The sequence below is a fragment of the Podarcis pityusensis genome (genome assembly GCF_964106645.2).
Source record: "Podarcis pityusensis genome assembly, chromosome: 2".
Taxonomy (NCBI): Eukaryota; Metazoa; Chordata; class Lepidosauria; order Squamata; family Lacertidae; genus Podarcis; species Podarcis pityusensis.
This window is the reverse complement of record NC_138029.1, coordinates 56,544,109-56,563,723: the sequence shown is the minus strand read 5'-3', so window position 1 is coordinate 56,563,723 and position 19,615 is coordinate 56,544,109. Positions and strand designations below refer to the sequence as shown.

At 41.0% G+C, this 19,615-nt stretch overlaps 1 protein-coding gene across 3 annotated transcripts in view; it reads right to left on the bottom strand.

The window, feature by feature from the left end:
* The window catches only part of AFF4 (ALF transcription elongation factor 4), a gene marked incomplete at its 5' end in the record, with an annotated part of 52,480 nt that extends 39,674 nt beyond the window's left edge, over positions 1 to 12,806 (bottom strand). Inside the window, one exon of one of the 3 annotated variants that reach the window (XM_080997098.1) lies at positions 12,466 to 12,806. In XM_080997098.1, the coding sequence (XP_080853224.1) occupies positions 12,466 to 12,648 (183 nt within the window). The remainder of the gene's footprint in view (positions 1 to 12,465) is intronic. The other 2 variants (XM_080997100.1, XM_080997099.1) reach the window with 2 other exon arrangements.
* Between the last annotated feature and the right edge of the window lie 6,809 nt (positions 12,807 to 19,615).

The following is a 19,615-nucleotide window of genomic DNA, read 5'->3' as shown; positions in this document are numbered from 1 at the left end:
GGGCTGCAGAGAGGATTTTATTGTGCAAGTGGAAGTCTGTTGCACTAGCGGAATAGCAGTGTTGGATACTACCCAACATTTTTAAACAAAATGCACCATTTTTCCAGAATGAGAAATATTACTATGAATATTAAAGACAGAATGTGTTAGGAAATCATGAAATTTCTCTAGCTATGATGTTTAGCTTTTATATTAAAGAGTATTATTTGAAACATGCCTAGAAGGCAAACAATTAACTTAGTAACTTTAATTAACCTTTAAGCAGGCAAAACAGCAACAGTTATTTACTAAATTAGAAGCTTTATAACAAAAGCAAAAGCAAACTTCAATCAGTAATTATCTTTAAAAACCAACATTGCAGGTGACTTTTCAAACCTTAAGCTTGTCCTCAGGCAAATATACTTGGAAGGTAGAAGGATAAACACCACTGAAGATCAAATGAAGTGACACACTAAGTCTTAAAACCAGAGTTAAATACATTCTTTCACTACCATCAACTATCTATGAAAGGGTGATTTTGAAAAATTAAACTCTACTTATTTATTTTAAAGCTGCAAGACGGTCCAGGAATCAGCACGTTTTTACATGAGTAGAATGTGTCCTTTTATTTAAAATGCATCTCTGGGTTATTTGTGGGGCATAGGAATTTGTTCATATCCCCCCCCCCCGCAAAAAATACAGTCCGGCCCACCACATGGTCTGAGGGACGGTGGACCGGCCCATGGCTGAAAAAGGTTGCTGACCCCTGTTCTATGACAATAAGAACATTTATTCTGAAACACTTAGCATTTTGCCCAAAGGCAGAAGTTTACATATCAATCTTTAAAAGTCATTCTACCTTCATTTGACAAAAAACAACAACAAAAAAACAACAACACACATCACACATACTAGGAAATTGGTAGGATAAAGGATATCAAGATGTCAAAGGATGTCACCATTTTTGGATGTGGTTTCATTTCTTCCTACTCACCCCTGTCATTACCTAATACGTTCTAAACTACAGTACTGTCCTCTTAAGAACATGCAAAATTGCTATACTGAGTGATACCATTGGTCCATGTAGTTCAATACCATTCACACCGACTGGCAGTGGCTCTCCAGGGTTTACCACTTTCAGGCAGTCTTTCCCAGATCTATGTCAAGATGTCAGATTTAACCTGGAACTTTTGGGATGCAAAGCACATGCAGTATCACTGAGATACAGCGCAGTGCTATTCAAATCAAATGAATGTACTGTATAGCCAACTGCCATGTTTCATGCCCAAAACACAAATACAAGCATTTACGCATTTATGTATAAGGCTTTTTGAAAAACAAGATTTAAAAATTCTATTAAAGAATGTTAGTGAGTTTTGAAGTATCTCCTTGAGAAGAGATCACCATTTCAGTGGTCTTGAGGGCTTTTGAATGGTTTGTTGTTTAAATGCTTTCATAAGCAAAAGCACATTCAGTGCCAGTGAACTAGACATGATGCAACATGAGCTATGTTTGCCAATATTTGGCTACGAATGATAAATAAGCTCCAGCACAGCTATAAATAACTAGGTCTTTGTTATTCCACAGGATGCCTATCCACCTAACTACCACCAGAAATAGTTAGAAGTACAGCAGATCTAAGAAATTATTTCAATATACCATGTAAATGCTGAGCTAATACAGTTCTACACAAACTTGTATAATCTAAAATGAGCAAATTATTTATTTCATTTATCAGTTACTTTTTACAATAAAGTCTCAAAGTGACCTGACAAAAGTATGTAAAAGACAATTTAAAATCAGGAAAAAACTAAAACAACTGACAATACAAAATCCACAAGATATTATTAAGGACTAAGTTCTACCCTCCACTCTAAAATATGAGCACCACCCTAGGAGGCATTATTAATTAACTGAAGGCCTTTGGGTCATTTCTGATATAATATATGCTTCTGAAAGCTAAGGGTAAATACATTTGCTCAGTAAGAAATTCAAAAACTCTTGAAATAAGTGATGTAATATACCCATTGTGCACAAGAATGTGTCCCTATCTTTCAAAGGCAGGTATCTTTTAGTTTAGTATCCAATGGTTGGCTTTGATGCACAGCAAACTTGTATCAATGCATGTATCTGATATATACAGGCATCCATGTCAGCATCAGTTACAGACTGCCTCACTCGTAGCAATAATGTTGGCATAGGGCTGTTATAATCTTGCACACAAAAGGGGCTTTTAAAAATCGTATTTCAGCTGAAACTGCCAGGAATGTAATAATGCAGAATAAACTTATGAGGGCATAGTTTGCCAAGTTCGCAATTAAATGCCATAATCTGTTATGTTTATTTCTCTCACCTTTAATACCAGGTCTGAAGCTCTGTCACTTTAATAAATATCAGTTTATTTGATAACAGGATAAAATATGGCTTCATGTGACATTCTTTGTCAAATAACAATATAATGAATTAAAATGATTAAGTCTCAATATTATGCGAGTATCAGAGATGACAGTTTCTCTATAATTGAAACCTCATTGTTCCAAAGGAAGCATAAAAATGCTGCCAACTTGCTTGGTTGCAGTTACGAGATTCCCCAGTTATGATAAACCCTGCTGACTGAAGTTAGTAAAGTTATAGTTGCATTGGTCTGTTTCCAAAAGTGTTTCTACTTCATTCAAAATACAGAGGATTATTCTAGCCTGGCTGTTCCTTGTTTCACCAACAAAGCAAAAAGCAAGCTAAAAGACAACAAAACAACATTCAAAGTTGGCTTCATCCACTTTCATTCTGAAAGCTCTAATAAACCTTTATCAGCTTTGTCTATCACTGAAATAAAACAAACTGTCTTTGGTTTCAACAGTTTCCTGTTCAGTTATCCTTATACCAATGGATGACTTGAGCTTCACTTAATTCATAGGACCTACAGTTTTCAGGACAAAAGCCACAAGACAAAGAAATTAATATATCAACACTATTTGGAGAAAAGCTGGATATTATTCCAGAGAATTTGATATTTAGGGTCATATCCAGCGTTAGTCATACTCAGAATGTACTTAAGTTATACAAGTTCACTGATTTCAATGGAACTAATCTGAGTATGGCATACTTAGATATCACTCTTAGTTCTTGTGGTTACAGCAGAATGATTAGCATGCAGAGTTTCTGTGGGGCATGCTTTTACATGCCCATGTACATAGCTCTGACAGTTCCTGATGTATTGTCTTATTTCCATAATTAAGTAAACTCAAAAATATATGTGAACCAATAGTATGTAGGTATTCATCATTTCTCTGTAGATTCAAATACACAGTCTGGACATTACTATCCACTATAGCTTATTCACTGCCTTAATGTAACATTAGTCATATAATCAAATCATCAGGTTAAGACTATTTGATATATGTCAGGTGACTGAGAAACCAACTATGGCAAGAAGTGGAAGTACTGTAGAAACACAATGGAATTAACAGCTCTCTCATTGCTCAGGAATTTGGTGCCTACAAAGGTATCATCACCTTCTTAACTGAGCAGAACTTCTTATGAATACATCAACAATTTTAGTATCTTCTCCAATGTATTATCTCACTTAACTGCAAAAATGAACAAGAATTTGGCTCAACTCTCTTGAAGCATAAACTTTTCCAAAGTCATATGGCCACAAGCTTAAGTCTTAACATACTGTCACAATTACACTCTGCTAACACTTTGAATGGTGACCCTCTATGCCTTTCTGTTGCCATTTGATGTTCCCATCCCCTTTCCTCACTGTCCAATTTCCTTCAAACCTCAGCCCAAAATTTGTCTCTTCTATACGGCTTTGGGCTTAAAGCTGCATTCCAGTACACATTTAGCTGCAAAGAACTCTCAATGAAAGCAATGGGACTTACTTTTGAGTAACATAGGATTGCCCTAACCTTAACCCACATTCCCAACTAAAATTAAGCCATGTGCATGTAGCTACATTTGTTTGCATTCATTCTTCACTACCCGAGCCTCTCAATTTCCCCCAGTCTAACATTTTTACTCTAACTATTAAGAACAGCTTCAGTAATGATGAGCGTGTGCATGGTTGTGTGTCAATTGGATGAATGTAAAATGGTTGCTTCCAGTACATGGTTATTCAATTGGATTTTAATGTTAAGCATCCTGAGATTTTTCAATTAAGGGTGCTACATATTGTTTGTTTGTGTGTGCGCACCCACCCACCCACCCACCCACCCGCTTCTTCTGGCAGTCTGCTCAGTTTTATGTTGTATAGGAGGGCACTTTGCCTCCTCCTCACCTAGAACGGAAATCAAGGAGTCTGTCAGTGGAAGGTTGGGTTGCTATGATAGTCCACTAAGCTTCTGTTCTGGACACACAGAGAAGAGTGCTTTGTTCCTTGTGTGGCTCAACAAAAAAACATAATGAGCTGATGAAGTGAAACAGGGACCCATGCCTTTACTGACAAGCCTTCTATGCTCATCAACCAGGCAGTGAAGCCCCTTTCTGCACATCCGGCACAGAAACCAGGTGAGGAGAGAACAAGGCATTGTGTGTACCAGCCTTCTGAATTACCCCTCAAAGGTACATTGGCTGGTTGTTTATTTATTTGCAGGCTAGTAACTTTGAGGGTTAATTCAGAAGGCTGGTACACACAATGCCTTACTTCCACTTCTTTATGTATTACCCAGTAAATCTTATACAAATCCTTCAATTCCTCAATCCATTTCTGCCTGAGTGGCTGCATTTCTTTTGCCCAGACATTTGTAAGTATGCAGCTTATGCACCTGCCATAGCATGATATCCATGACTACATGAACACATTCCAGTTGTTGACAAACAACACTTAACTACTTCACCATAACGTTATTCCTTCCTACTTGCCAATATTGCCATCTTATCTGAAAGCAGAATAAGGATGGGAAGCATATATTCAATACTGCTTCAACAATAAGACAAAAAGTCTCTTTTATATATAGGACTATGTGAGCTATTATATATATTCACTATGTAAAATATGAGAAGGATATAAATAGGTACCAGCTTTTCAGAATTTTATATATAGTTTTATATTCACAGTGGATTGTGTCCAGTGGTGTTGCTCAGCTGACAGCAGGACTTCAATCAGTGGTACTGGGAGGAAAGAAATTTCACCCCCAAAAGGTATTTATTAAAGCAGTGGTTCTCAAACTTTTTCTCTGTACCAGAGAAAATTTGCTCATGCTTAATTTATAACACAGAATACAACTATTTTATAATATGATCATGGGACATCCAGAAAGTGTAAAACAATGTAGCTACATGAGAATTTGACTAACTCCAAAAATATAATTATAAATGACAACTAGGATTGTCCTCAATATACTTGATGCTCTTGCTCTCATTTTGAAAAAATATTTATCCATATTCTGAAAATAAAAACATATTATGATCCTATACTACACTGAAATGTTTAAATGTTTCTTTGATTATTATCCTTGAATCTTCCCACTATACTTGATGTCAAATGCCACACCATTTGAGAATCACTGTATTAAAGGTTTTTTAAAAAGTAAACAATTCAAATCCAATAGTCACAGCGTGGACTTCCAGGTCAGCGTCATCGGTGAATGGCGGAGTTCCTCCGACTGGAGGAACTAGCTCCGTGGAAACTGGGTCTTCCCGCCGCGGCGAAGGTAGGGACCCGCTAGAAATCCCAGGCGGAGGAAGCCTGGGAACGTGGGGTTCGGCAGGGCACCTGGAGCACCCCCCCTACTCACGGGGAACCCCTTTTTGGGATTCCGGAGTGAAGTGGGGTGAGCGGCGCGGTGCTGCGAACTGACTGCTACTTTCACGGAGTGAAGCCGCACAGCCATCGCCGGAGAGCACTGACTTTTTCCTGTGGACAACTGGATCTAAAACAAGTACCCGTGAGTAGAAACGGAAAATTGGATCAAGAAATATCTTAATTTGACATCGAAGCGGGAAGGTTCAAAACAGGAAGTCCGCCTTCCGCTTTTTGTATATAGACTGAAGCAAAAGCCTTGTAAGCTAAAGCCTGGAAAGTCGTTAAAAAAGCCTAAATTTCCTTCATTTACAACTACTGAAACCCCCTTGGAAGCAGGAGAAAAGGGGGGGGACTTTGTGTAACGCCTGCAGGAGAGGGAGTGAAGAAAGATAAGTTTCCATCGTCTCTAACCTGGGAACGGGGTGTCAGAGACAGAAATTGCTGGAGAGGTTCATTGACTGTGAACGGAATATTTTGATAGATAGCTAAAGAAGAGAAATAAACTGATTCCAATGTTGCCTTTTGCATTCTAAAGAAACAAAATATCTGAAAAAATGAAAGTAATTTTTCTTTGTTGGACTTGCCTTAAAAAGATGGATACAAATAGAAATTGTCTCCTCTAGAGGGAGCTTGCTAAATTGTTGCTGCAGCCACAGCTGTGAGATTAAGATCGTGGGATTAGTCCTTTTGACCTTGACTAAATATGAAGGAAGTTTTGGTGCTTGCTCTATGCAAGACAAGTGCTTTGCTGGAACAGATGCATGAGAAGATGGATCTGATGAATGAGAAAATGGATTTGATGACCGTTGTGGCCAATAACTGTGGACAATCAGTGAATAGTGATACAGAAATCACCCAGGGTCCAACTCAGGAACCTGTATTGATTGGGCAAGTGCAGAAGATAATGGAGGAGGTTGCGGATGCACCTCAAATAATACAAATGGAGAGGCCCAAGGCCCCACAGGAGCATAAGCCGTTGTTTTTGAAGATTGAAGTTGGAGTGGGCCAGGGGGAGTCTGGAGCTGAGGAGGCTTTTGACTTTGGAGAGACTTTGAAATATGCTCGCAAATATTTTTTGGATTATATTGATGACTGTGGGGAGTGGGACTGTGGGGAATGGGCTGATTTGATGAAGGGAGACGGAGATAACTTTGGGTTGGAACCCCCCAGAGACCTACTCCTCAACGAGAAAGGAAAGAAATTAAGAAAGAGACCAACAAAAGACAAGGAAAAGTGCAAGTATAAACAAGAAGAAGAAGATCTGCAGAAGGGACATGGAAGAGACTTAAGGGCCTCGGACATAAGGCTTCCAGGTTGATGGACTAGATGGAATGGACAGTAAGGACTGACACGACCCGAGACCAGGAAGAAGAGACGTTGGATGAAGATTGGAAGAAAATTTATAAAGAAAACTTTTTAATTAGGGAATTAGCCTAAAATTAATGAATATTAGGGAAAATGTTGGAATGAAACTATATGACTCTAGCAGAAATGATATCAGGGGTTATGTATAAATGAGTATTAAGTTTCAAGCTTTAAGGTATTTTATGGTAAGATAAGGTTAAATAACTTAAGGTAATTTGAATAACAGAATATGGGGAAAGATGGAAAGGATCTGTTGAGTTAATTAATAGGTTAAATTGTTAAGATAAATTATTTAATAAAAATTGAGAAAGATGGAAAGAATTTGCTGAAATAACTAACTAAACTAGAATACAAAAAGGGAGGTGAGAGGTCAATGAAACAAGCAAATGGAAGTTATATGGGATTTGTGTCTTTCCTTTTTTCTTTTTCATATATATATATATATATATATATATATATATAAAATTTACTGTATTGATGTATTGGTTTTTATGTTTTGCGTTTTTTCTTCTTTTTATGTATTGTAGTGCTGTTTTTTATTTTTATTTTTTTTCTGTAATTCTGAAATTATTAATAAATATTATTCAATAGTCACAGTGTGATTTAAAAGGTAATAATAATAATAATGATTTATTATTTATACCCCGCCCATCTGGCTGGCTTCCAACAGAACACTAAAATACAATAACCTATTAAACATTAAAAGCTTCCCTAAACAGGGCTGCCTTCAGATGTCTTCTAAAAGTCTGGTAGTTGTTTTTCTCTTTGACATCTGGTGGGAGGGCGTTCCACAAGGCGGGCACCACTACCAAGAAGGCCCTCTGCCTGGTTCCCTCTAACTTCTGGGAACCACCAGAAGGCCCTCGCAACTGGACCTCAGTGTCCGGGCAGAACAATGGGGGTGGAGATGGTCCTTCAGGTGTACTGGACCGAGGCCGTTTAGGGCTTTAAAAGTCAGCACCAACACTTTGAACTGTGCTCGGAAATGTACTGGGAACCAGTGTAGGTCTTTCAAGACCTGTGTTATATAGTCTCGGCGGCTGCTCCCAGTCACCAGTCTAGCTGCTGCATTCTGGATTAGTTGTAGTTTCCAGGTCACCTTCAAAGGTAGCCCCATATAGAGTGCACTGCAGTAGTCCAAGCGAGAGATAACTAGAGCATGCACCCTCTGGCGAGACAGTCTGCGGGCAGGTAGGGTCTCAGCCTGCGTACCAGATGGAGCTGATAAACAGCTGCCCTGGACACAGAATTGACCTGCGTCTCCATAGACAGCTGTGAGTCCAGAATGACTCCCAGGCTGTGCACCTGATCCTTCAGGGGCACAGTTACCCCATTCAGGACCAGGGATATACAAACGCAAAATATATTTTCCTGTTACAATACAATGATCACTAAGCAACACAATGAACAGGTAATTTCATATCCATGTAATTCCACATTGTCATATGGTGCAGTGGATGCAGGTGAGTTATTCATGTAACTTATAAAATAGGGCCAGACCTTATCAAACCTGTCATGTTTCACAGTGCTGATACCTAGGATCTCCTTTCCACATCTCCCGAAGACCTCTTGCATTACCCATTGATTTGTCAATAAGCAGTTTGTAATTTACAAAGGCAGACCCTCTCAGTTGCTATGCTTGACACACTGGAGGATCCTCTAGAGCAGGGGTGTCCAACAGGTCGATCGGGATCGACTGTTTGATCCCTGGAAGGTTCCAGTTGATCACAGTCTCCTTTTCCTTTGCATTGTCATCAGAGCATCCAGCAGCACCCCCTTGGCCTGTCCTCCATTTTCACATGATAGCTGTAATGGAAGACAGACTTTTCGTTGTGAGACAGATTATTTTCTTAGCAATGTTTTGGTGAGTGAGTTTTCCCCTTTCCTCAATTTTGACATTTTTGTCCCTAAAAGAAGCTCAACAACTTTGACCTGAACACCCCAAAAACAGGGTAAATCACTGCCAGTTTTCTAATCTGTGAGTGGATCACAGTCTCTTGGAAGTTAGACGCCCCTGCTCTAGAGCAATCTTTGGGGGGGGGGGGTGGAATACAGAGGGAGGTTTTCCTCCCTTTCCCTCTAATGAAAGTCTTACTGTCAGCAGAGTGCCACTAAATTTGCTACACCATGGTTTCTGGTCAAAGCTCATTTCAGAAATTTGGTATTAGTTTAGTATTTATTAGGATATTATTTAAACACTTTAATAGTGGCAGTTCATGCCCTTAGCATTTCCAAACATCACTAAATGGGAAGCAGCTGTTGATTATGCATATAGTTCATTTTTAGTTGCATGTTCAAACTATGATCACCTGATTCTTAAAACAGAAGAGATAAATACTGTTGATTATTTATACAGTGTCAGTGAATATAGTGCCTTGCAGACAAACAATCATAAAAGGGCAGGGTACATTCTATAGGAAATATTATGAGAACCAGGGTGCTCCAGAAAATAAAATGTTAGAAATGGACTAGGGAGGCCTATGTCTATTCACTGACCTCTTTCATGGGATTGCCACTTGCTACTGGGAAGTCACATATTTTAAAATGACAACGACTGCAATCTACCTTAGAATAACTAAACAGTGAGAACACAGCAAGACACAAGCACTGGCAGGGATCTTCTGTCAGGAAGTATATAGACTCTTCATCCAAGTTTTGGCCTAACCAAGACAACTCCCTGTCTCCCAAAAAATGCCTTTGACAAAGATCTAAGGACAGGTTTTAGTTCACCATATCATCAGTTTAGAACTGAAGATGAGGATAAAATCACCAAATGGATTCCCTGCTGCATACCAATTAAACTACAATTTAACAGGTCATTTTCCCTAGAAAGCATATATACTTTGCAAATTAAGAATCACACACATTATACGTAAGGAGAGGAGAAATAGTTTTCTAATTCAAAATTACTCAGAAAACTTACATCAACTGGTGCTGGCTACCTGACCTGGCTATCAATATACTGATGACAAATGTCAACTCCTGGTGAAGCAGTGTCATCTCTCTATTCGTCTCGGGTCAGTGATAGAGAAGATGAGGGTGAATAAACTTAAGTTCCATTCAGGTAAAAAAATAAACCTATACATGGCATGTGAGTTCCATGACATCTTTAAGGAGGGGGGCAATTTGGACTTGCAACCCTTTGCCCCTGTGCTGAAGGCCAAATTTAAATTTGCTCCAATCTAGAGGCTATTATGTGCAGAGAGGAAAACATATGGGCTTAAGAGCTTAAACCAGAAATCAGCCCCCACTTGTGGCTACAGCAGCTTTGAGACAAGATTTAAGTCAGGAGGAAATCATAACTTTATTGACAATAAACAGTGTAATCTCATAAGTATTGGTGGAGTCTTTGTTAAACTTCTGTTCTGGTACATCCCATAGTAATAGTCAAGCGCATACAAAGTAAGCTAAGAGATTCTTTAGCCTTGATTTTGTGATATATAGAAAATTTAGTCCAAACAAATTGTGGGGCTTAGGTTATGAACTCACCGTCACTTAAAGCAAAGTATTTAGATTTAAACTAGCTTAATCCTATTATCGGCAATAGGATTCAAGAGATTTAAATCCAAATGTCCCCATTAAATTATCAGCCTGATAAACAACAGTCAATTGCTGAAGGTAACAGGCACAGTAATAAACAAAAGGAAAGAAGTGTGATACTTGTCTGAGCAGTATTTTCCTTGGAACACTACTCTTTGCTGAATGACTTTCGTTCCTCTCACTCTCAACACCATACATTTCAAATCACAGTGCAGGGATACTGTCCTGATTCCTTAAGGCAATATAGTAAATTGTAAAATGTTTCTTTTTCACATTTCCCAGAGTCAAGCTCTTTCAACAGATGATAAGGAACTAAGTCTGACTCATTAACATCTCATTGCTGCCTAGAAAGAGATCAACACAATTGAAAGCTTCTTCTATCAACACTGTTGGCCCAGAGCTGTATCATCCAAGGCTTTCTGGATCCCATCCAAACTATAGCTACCATTCCATACTTGTACACAAGCAGTTCAAATACATTTTTTGCACAAGTAATTATGATTGTTCTTACTCAGGTGTACATACAGTACTGAGATCAACACAACACATGAACTGTGCCAGCAGGAGTTCCAGTGATAGTAGACCTTTGCGGAAGGACTGCTCTGTTCACAATTACGCAATTCACATGTTATATTTGTTAATACTCATTGTTAAGGACAGTTGGGATGTCCCACAAATACAGAACTTGTATTATGTAAACCTGCCCTCAGTATTACAGTTAAAGAGTTAATAGTTATACAGTTAAGATGTATCTTATCCTTGTTACATTGGATAAGACATTTCAAATTCAGATTCTGTGTGGGGTAACAGAGATCAAGACAGTACTTCCTTCAAATGGCGAGACTACTGCAGCTTTGGGTATAGTAACAAAAGAGATGGTGAAATCCCCATATCACTTTTAGAGGAACTTCTGCTGACATAGACAGATAGGATCTGCCAGAAAACTCACTCAAAAAGCAATCTACAGAATCTACAAATCTACAATCGCTTTGCCTGATCTGTCCTAAGAGCTACTCAGTATTTCAACAACATAACAAACTGAACAAACTGCTGACTGATCACTGGAGTGAGTGGGATTAAAACCCAACTATTGCAATAGAGGAGGTGGTGGTGGTTTAGTTAGCAAAACCATCCAAGAACAAGCTCAGATGCACATTTATCTCAAGCTACTGGCACTTCTGGGAAAGAAAGGCAGTGCCGTCCCATCTCTGCTTCCATCCTTCGAACACACAATGTATCATCAGAAGCCCTCACGTGTGTGCATTTATGTGATACGGCATATATATGGGGGGGGGGAGAGAAAGAGAAGCGCTAGTAACCAGGTGTGCTTATCCCTATGCTAGCAGTCGTTCTGGGGATGCCTCGCTTAAGGATGAAGTACGGAGAGCAGTAACCGACAGAGCAGGAAAGGGATCCAAGGGAGAGGAGCTCCCCTGAATTTCGAAGGAGGGAGGACGGGGAGAATCCGGGGCGTGGGAGAAGCGAAGAAAGGAAGCCCATTCCAAAGTAGAGAGGGAGGAGCGGAAGCAGAAAATGCCTACCCATCCACCACCACCACCGCTCCCGGAAGAAGAGGGAAAGAGCGGGGGAGATACATCCTGAGGCGACTTTCGACGCTTTCTATGAGGGGGGGTGTCTGGGACGGGGGTGTAATAAGAGCCTGCTGCCCTCGGCAGCGAGGAGGGAGGGGCCGTCTCACCCACCCCCAGGGAGGGCTCCTTCTTCCCGCTACCTGAGGGGGGGGGTGAAGCGGGGCCTACCTTACCTTGCCTCGCCCCAGCCCAAGTGCCACCGACAGCGGCGCCAGCTCAGCCCCGAGCCGCCCGGTCACTCACCTCCGCTGGCTCCGTCGCTACACCCCGACCATTTCCCGGTTGCCGCCACCGCCGGGCGGGCGTGAGGAGACCCAGGAAGGCCCCAGAAGAAGAAGCAGCAGCCGCCGCCGCCGCCACAGGCGAGAGGAGGGGCAGGCCGAGGGAGATCACCGCGGAGAGAAAGGCGCGGAGGCGGAGTTCCATCTCCGGCTCCCCCGCCGCTCCATGTCTGGGGGCCGCCGAGCCGGGGTTGCGCTGAAACGCGAGAGGGCGGCGGGGTCAAGGCCTCCCCGACGACGCCAGTCTCCGCCGCCGCCGCCTCCCTCCTTCTCTTTCCCTCTCTGGAGTCGGATTACCCAGCAGCCCCCGCGGCCAGCACAGCCCCACCGCCCCAAAGCCCAGCAGCTGAGAGGAGGGGCCTAAGGGCTCATCACGTGACCCCCCGGCGGAAAGCAGCCAACGCCGCCGGGAGAAGGCGAGCACCGCCCTCGCCCAGAAAGGAAGCGCAGGAGGATTCGGGCACGTCACGTGACCAGGAATCTCTTCCTTTTTTTTCTTTTTTTGAAGTCGATGATTACAAAAAACTGTTGCTCTTCCGCGCCCTCTACAGGGGAAAGTCGGAGCAGCAACGTGGGCGCCTGTGCTGTGGTAAATCCGGGCAGATGCGGCGAAGTAGGGTCCCGGTTTGCATAGGAGTCTGGGAGTCCCCCTCGGAGTATCCGATTAAGGGGATTAAACGCATGCCTAGCCACCATTGAGGAATGGATTCAAATCGGGTATGGTGCGCAATTCTTCCACGCAAATGCCCAAGGAGGTCACTGCTTTCTGCGGGAGGGCTTCTCCTTCAGATTCCCTGCAATATCAGTAGCCTCCTCGTTCTCCGCAGTCATTTGCCTGCCCCTGTTTTGAGAAACGGCATTCCTGTTGAGATCCGACCGACAGGCGCCCACTAACTTAAATTGTGGGTGGTTTTTTTAAGTGATTTTATCCACCCAGGTACAGTAACACATATTATTAGCCAAAAAAGCTATCTAAAGCCTTCATATATTACCAAGTATTGTACCCTTACTAAGTTTACGAATAATATAATTGCAGGTTCTGACAGGGGGGAAAACACTCCTCGCTGCTGCTGACAATTCCTTCCAAAGAAAGAGAGAGCCCCTTGACAACATTTTATAGGTGCAACGGGCTCAAATATCAAGAAAGAGAAAGTTGGTAACAATATCCAGCTTAAAGAACAGAAGTAAACATGGGTTTATCTCTTCGTTTCTGGGTGTTCTAAAACCATTTTTGAAGAGAGGACACTTTGCATGCAGTGCACTGACAGGATGGACAGGAATAACAAGATCCTCCTTCTGTTCATAGACCTAAAAGGACAGTTGCCTCACCCTGCTGCCTATTATCAGACAAATGCCTCCAAAAAGAGAGGTAGTGTGTGGTCATACAACAATGGAATTTCACATTAAGAGTCCACTAACACACTAGAATAAATCCAGAGGTGGTGACTAGAAATCTATAATAAACCAGAATAATTTGATAACATTCAGTAAATGCAAACAGGCAGATAAGAGCAAAACAACACAGAGAATTTATTGTTCTGTACTACACACACACGGGTGTGTGTAGGGACGCGGGTGGTGCTGTGGGTAAAACCTCAGCGCCTAGGACTTGCCGATCGTATGGTCGGCGGTTCGAATCCCCGCGGCGGGGTGAGCTCCCGTCTTTCGGTCCCAGCTCCTGCCCACCTAGCAGTTCGAAAGCACACTTAAGTGCAAGTAGATAAATAGGTACCGCTTACCTAGCGGGAAGGTAAACGGCGTTTCCGTGTGCTGCGCTGGTGCTGGCTCGCCAGAGCAACTTCGTCACGCTGGCCACGTGACCCGGAAGTGTCTCCGGACAGCGCTGGCCCCTGGCCTCTTAAGTGAGATGGGCGCACAACCCTAGAGTCGGACACGACTGGGCTGTACGGGCAGGGGTACCTTTATCTTTACTACACACACAAACTTAGTTTAGGGACAGCTTTTTACAATATCTGTTTCCTTGTGACAGCCTTATGGAGAAGATGTTGTTTCCACAATATCTGCCTGAAAATAAACATGGGGTGGACTGGACAACTAGCACTAGCATGTAAAGCAGAATTGGTTTTCTCAAAAGAAACAACATACTGTACTTCTTTGAACTCTGCCAATGTCCTCTTTGTCAGCCAACTGCAGAATTCTGTTTCTCTTTTGCCGGCTACTTTCAAGAATGTCAGCCTATTTCCTTCAGCATTACCACCCCTCCACACCCCAGTAGGTGAGATGTATCTAATATAGCAAGTATACTTGGCAATCAATAAAGTGTCTCTGTGTGGACCCGGGTGGACTAAACCACAGAGCCTAGGACTTGCTGATCACAAGGTCGCGGTTCGAATTCCCGTGACGGGGTGAGCTCCCATTGCTCGGTCCCTGCTCCTGCCAACCTAGCAGTTCGAAAGCCCGTCAAAGTGCAAGTAGATAAATAGGTACCGCTCTGGTGGGAAGGTAAACGGCGTTTCCGTGCGCTGTTCTGGTTCACCAGAAGCGGCTTAGTCATGCTGGCCACATGACCCGGAAGCTATACGCCGACTCCCTCAGCCAATAAAGCGAGATGAACACCACAACCCCAGAGTCAGACACGACTGGACCTAATGGTCAGGGGTCCCTTTACCTTTATGTAAACAACAGAGGATGGTATTCTACATTTTCCCTCTATGAATGTCCATAAGAAATAAAACTCTCTTCAACAGAGACTGCTGCTTCTATATTTTATCACAATTCCAAAGACTGAATATGTTTGTCAGAAGGGCTTCATCAATTAATGTTCTAAAAGCAGGAAGTGATCTTTTACTCCCTACCACATGGTTCCCATTTAATGCCCACATTTCTCTGAAACTCTAGCTACTGGAAATATAGCGACCACAAACAGTTGGTAGACATAGGAAAATATCTGCACACACAAAATTGCTTTTCTTGTGGTATATAGAAAACAAATTACACCAGTTGTTATCTTTATTTCAGATGAGGGGAATCAACCAAATATGTACATAATTCAAGAAGTAAAATAATCTTTTCATGCAGCAGAACATGTTTTATAACAATAGAGATGCTAAATACAAGGAGAAGACAATGTCACTTTGATTCACAGCGTGGAATCCACCCCCCTTTCTCTAAAGAGCCTGGTTTTCAAATGACCCCCTGCTGTTAGTGATAGCAAGACAGAGCTTGATAGAGACCCCAAAGGGGTTAACAGGACTCCACATTCTGTCAACATCTGTGCATACCATGCGCTGGTCTCAACTGCCCTAGGTTAGATTAGGATATTAATTGCCCTTGACAGAGACAACAACACCAGCTTATGGATTGCTTTCATTTCCCCCCCTTTGATGTTCTTTGTCCTCTCCTGTAATTAATTATTGAAACCAATTCAAATTGTTTGTATGATATATCACTCATTCTCAGGCTGAGAAACAACAATAAAAGGTTCAAAAACAAGATACAGTTCAAGTAATTTTAAACCACTCTGTAATGACTTTAACAAATCAAGAGGTATGTTTAAAAGTGTTCTGAATACATATTCTAAGAATAAAAACATGCAAACCATGCCACAGAAGACTTCACGAGAAGGAAAGCCTCTACCGTAGGTTCCAGTGTACATTCTTCAAAGTGTCTGTGAAGCTGTATGATGCTCAGTGTTGAACACTAAAATAAATGCCTCCAAGTCTCCAAATGGCTATCAGCCCATAAAATCAGTGCAATAAGATCTATTCATCAAATAATGTCTATTCATTTTCTCATTGGAATGAGTAAGGTTGAATAAATTAAAGTTCAATTAACAACATCTCTTTAACATGGTCAACTTAAGTACACAGGACTTCATTCACAGTTAAAACATCATAAAGGAGTGTCCTTAAATATTGCCCCAAATCTATGGTTGTAGATTTTTTGGCACTTTGTCGTTCCAAAATATTACATACTTCACTTTTCAATAAAGCTCTTAGCAGCCTACGTGCCTTTACTCACAAAGTTGTCAATTTTTCCATGTAAACCATGTCCCTTGTCTCTTAACAACCAATCCATAACAGGGGGAAGATTCAGCATTTTCCGGTTATAGATTATAGCTATTTTTGCTGCTGTTGAAAAGAAAGATAACCAATTCCATGTCCTTGAACAAATTTATCTTAGGTTTTAGATAAATTTCTCAAATTAAATCTGTTTCTAAAAAATTCACTTTTTTTGACATTTGAAAGATACCTGCTCCCAAGTTTCTATGTCTTCAGCAAACATTGTTGAAACCCATATGAGATAATCTATCTGGTAAGGAATATATATTTTAGGTAACATGAATAGCTGGAAGTCTCTTTTGCACATAAGCAGGAAAAGCCACATCAACATTATCATTACAATGATGTGTGTTTATCTGTTCAGGCAGGAAAATCAGATCTGTGAGAATCTCTCTCATTTGCAGCCCAGGCATACTTGCGTATTACCCTGAGGAAAAGGGTTAGTTAAAACACTTTCATGCTTCACATTTAACTGTGTGGTTGATGCCTAATCTTCACTGGGATAATTTACAGCAGGTTTGATTACACTGACAAAGTCAGCATGAAACCTGAAAAAGCCACTTAAAACCGACCTATACATTTGGAAAAAGCATATAGCACCATCATCTCCAGGCAGTGGCAGTTCAAAATGAAACATGACTGAATGGTTTGTCATGTAAAAATCATTGTCCACCAGAAAATACTAGACTAGGCTCTTTTTCCACGACATAGTTTTCGATAAACAGCAAACTACTAGAAGACCAGCAATATACCACCCCAAAATGTAATCTGGCATGGTAGAGAAGGGGTGGTGCACCTTTTGACTGGGGCCAGAAGCAAAAGTGGGCGAATCAATGGATGTACCTTTTGCCTTTGTACAGTAGGCTAGTTTCTAAACACTCTCTCTCTCTCTCTCTCTCTCTCTCCTCTGTCCTCCATTCAGGCAAGCAAGAGGCATCACCAGAGTTCAAGGACATATTCCAGTCAGGCAAAAGCACACTCCAGGAGGGGACAAAGTAGGGCTAGTGAAAGCTGTGGCCTATGGCAAGTTCCAAGGGCCAAAAGCAAACCCTGGAGAGCCACATTTGGCTCTGAAACACAGGTTCCCCTCCCCTATGATACATTATCAGAAAGACTCTGTCTTGTGCTTTTTTAAAGAAAACATGTAGATTGGCCCCTAATCTAAGATGGTAACATGCTCAATAAATACCTTAATGAGCTAACTAGTTTGCATGCAGTGGTAAACAACAGTTAGAAGCAAACAATGGCTTACTGGGAATGAAGGTATGGTGCATGGTGCTTGGTTTCACTTAATCTGTCTTGCCTGCTTCCAGGAGAAGGACCGTGAACTTAGCTTAGCATTACATGCAAAGCACCACTCACAGCTTGGTTCTCTCCAAACCATGAGCAGAAGTCATGTTTGTTTGGAGTGCTACAAACCACAAGTGCTAGTCTACATGTAACACTAAACCAATTGCCATGGTTTTCTTCCAGAGGAAGCAGGGCAGAACGAGTGTGATTAAGCAGCATGAACCACACCCTGCTCATTCACAACAAGCCGTAATTAGTTTCTGACTATGGTTTGCCATCAGGCACCAACAAGGCCATTAACGACTCTTACCCATTTCAATCTCATCCATACATTCTCATCAATGTTTTCTTAAGGTTTACATTTCATTTCAGTTTTGATAGCTATTCTTTTTTTCTCCTACCAGATCTTTGTTGTTCTTCATTCCACATTAGAGAGTTTTCTTAGCAAGATCTCATGCTTATAAAACAAGAGACAAGAGCCTTGGCTGGAGCAGACGAAAACGCAATTAGCCTGGAATTCTGTACCCACCGTGGACCACCAGACATCTCTGTGAAGTCCACAAACATGACATGAAGCAAAAGCCCTAATGCTGCTGTATTGCAGCTACTCAATTGCCTTTGAACTAATATTAAGTAGCATATTGCATACAAACCATTAGAGCAAGCAGCCATAGAATAACTGTAATGAGTCTCCTCGATATAATCTCCATACCACTCTTGCTCCTCTCATTCTCTTCTGTAAGTGATTAGCCAACAGTAGGTCCCCACCATCTCTTAAGATATTATCTTCATTATTGTCCATGGCTTCAGGTCCTTAAGACTAGAATCAGCTAAGGAAACCAACTGCAATACAGTGGTACCTTGGTTGTCGAACGGCTTGGCTCCCGAACAAATCGGCTCCCAAATGCCGCAAACCTGGAAGTGAGTGTTCTGGTTTGCGAATGTTTTTTGGAAGCCAAACGTCCGACACGGCTTCTGCAGCTTCCTATGGAGTGCAGGAAGCTCCTGCAGCCAATCGGAAGCTGCGCCTTGGTTTTCAAATGGTTCCAGGAGTCGAATGAACTCCCGGAACGGATTCAGTTCGACAACCAAGTTACCACTGTATTGGCACTGAATCTGCATTCTGTTAAAATAAACAATAAAGCCATTTATTTGCATTTAATAATTTATTAATCTTTCCTCTTAAATGATACATTCTTTAGCATGACTTTCAAATAGTTTTCTTGTACTTTTAGAATTACAGTATCTGAGTTCTGCAAAACATAGAAATGGTTACAGACTAAAATGCACAACTTACATAAACATTTAAATAGAACATTTGTATTCAAAAGGCATTCTACACACTACATTTTCATAAAAATATAAAAAATAGTTCAATAGTTAATTCATATTTTAACTAGACTAGGATATTTAAGATCTTCCCCCACATGTTCCCTCTTAAAAAGACTCCCATCAATAAGAAACTAAAAGGAGACTGTATCACAAATTAAGTGACTACTGCCAATTGCTAAAATTTATCACAATAGCAAGTTAGTTCACTTCTGTAACTAGCAAGAAATGTACTGCAATATGATTTTTGCTATTATGTACCCTCCATTTCAAAGTTCATACAATTATATATAACTTGTGCTATGCAAAAAAGAAATAATTCTAAATAAGTGATTGTAAATTAGAATACAATGAAAGTTGCTATATGACCAAAATAAATCAAATTTATCTTACAGTTAAGAATTACTATGCAAAAATAGCACAAGGGGAAATATTTAAAGATACTTTCTTTTTTTAAAATCGGGCTCCAAT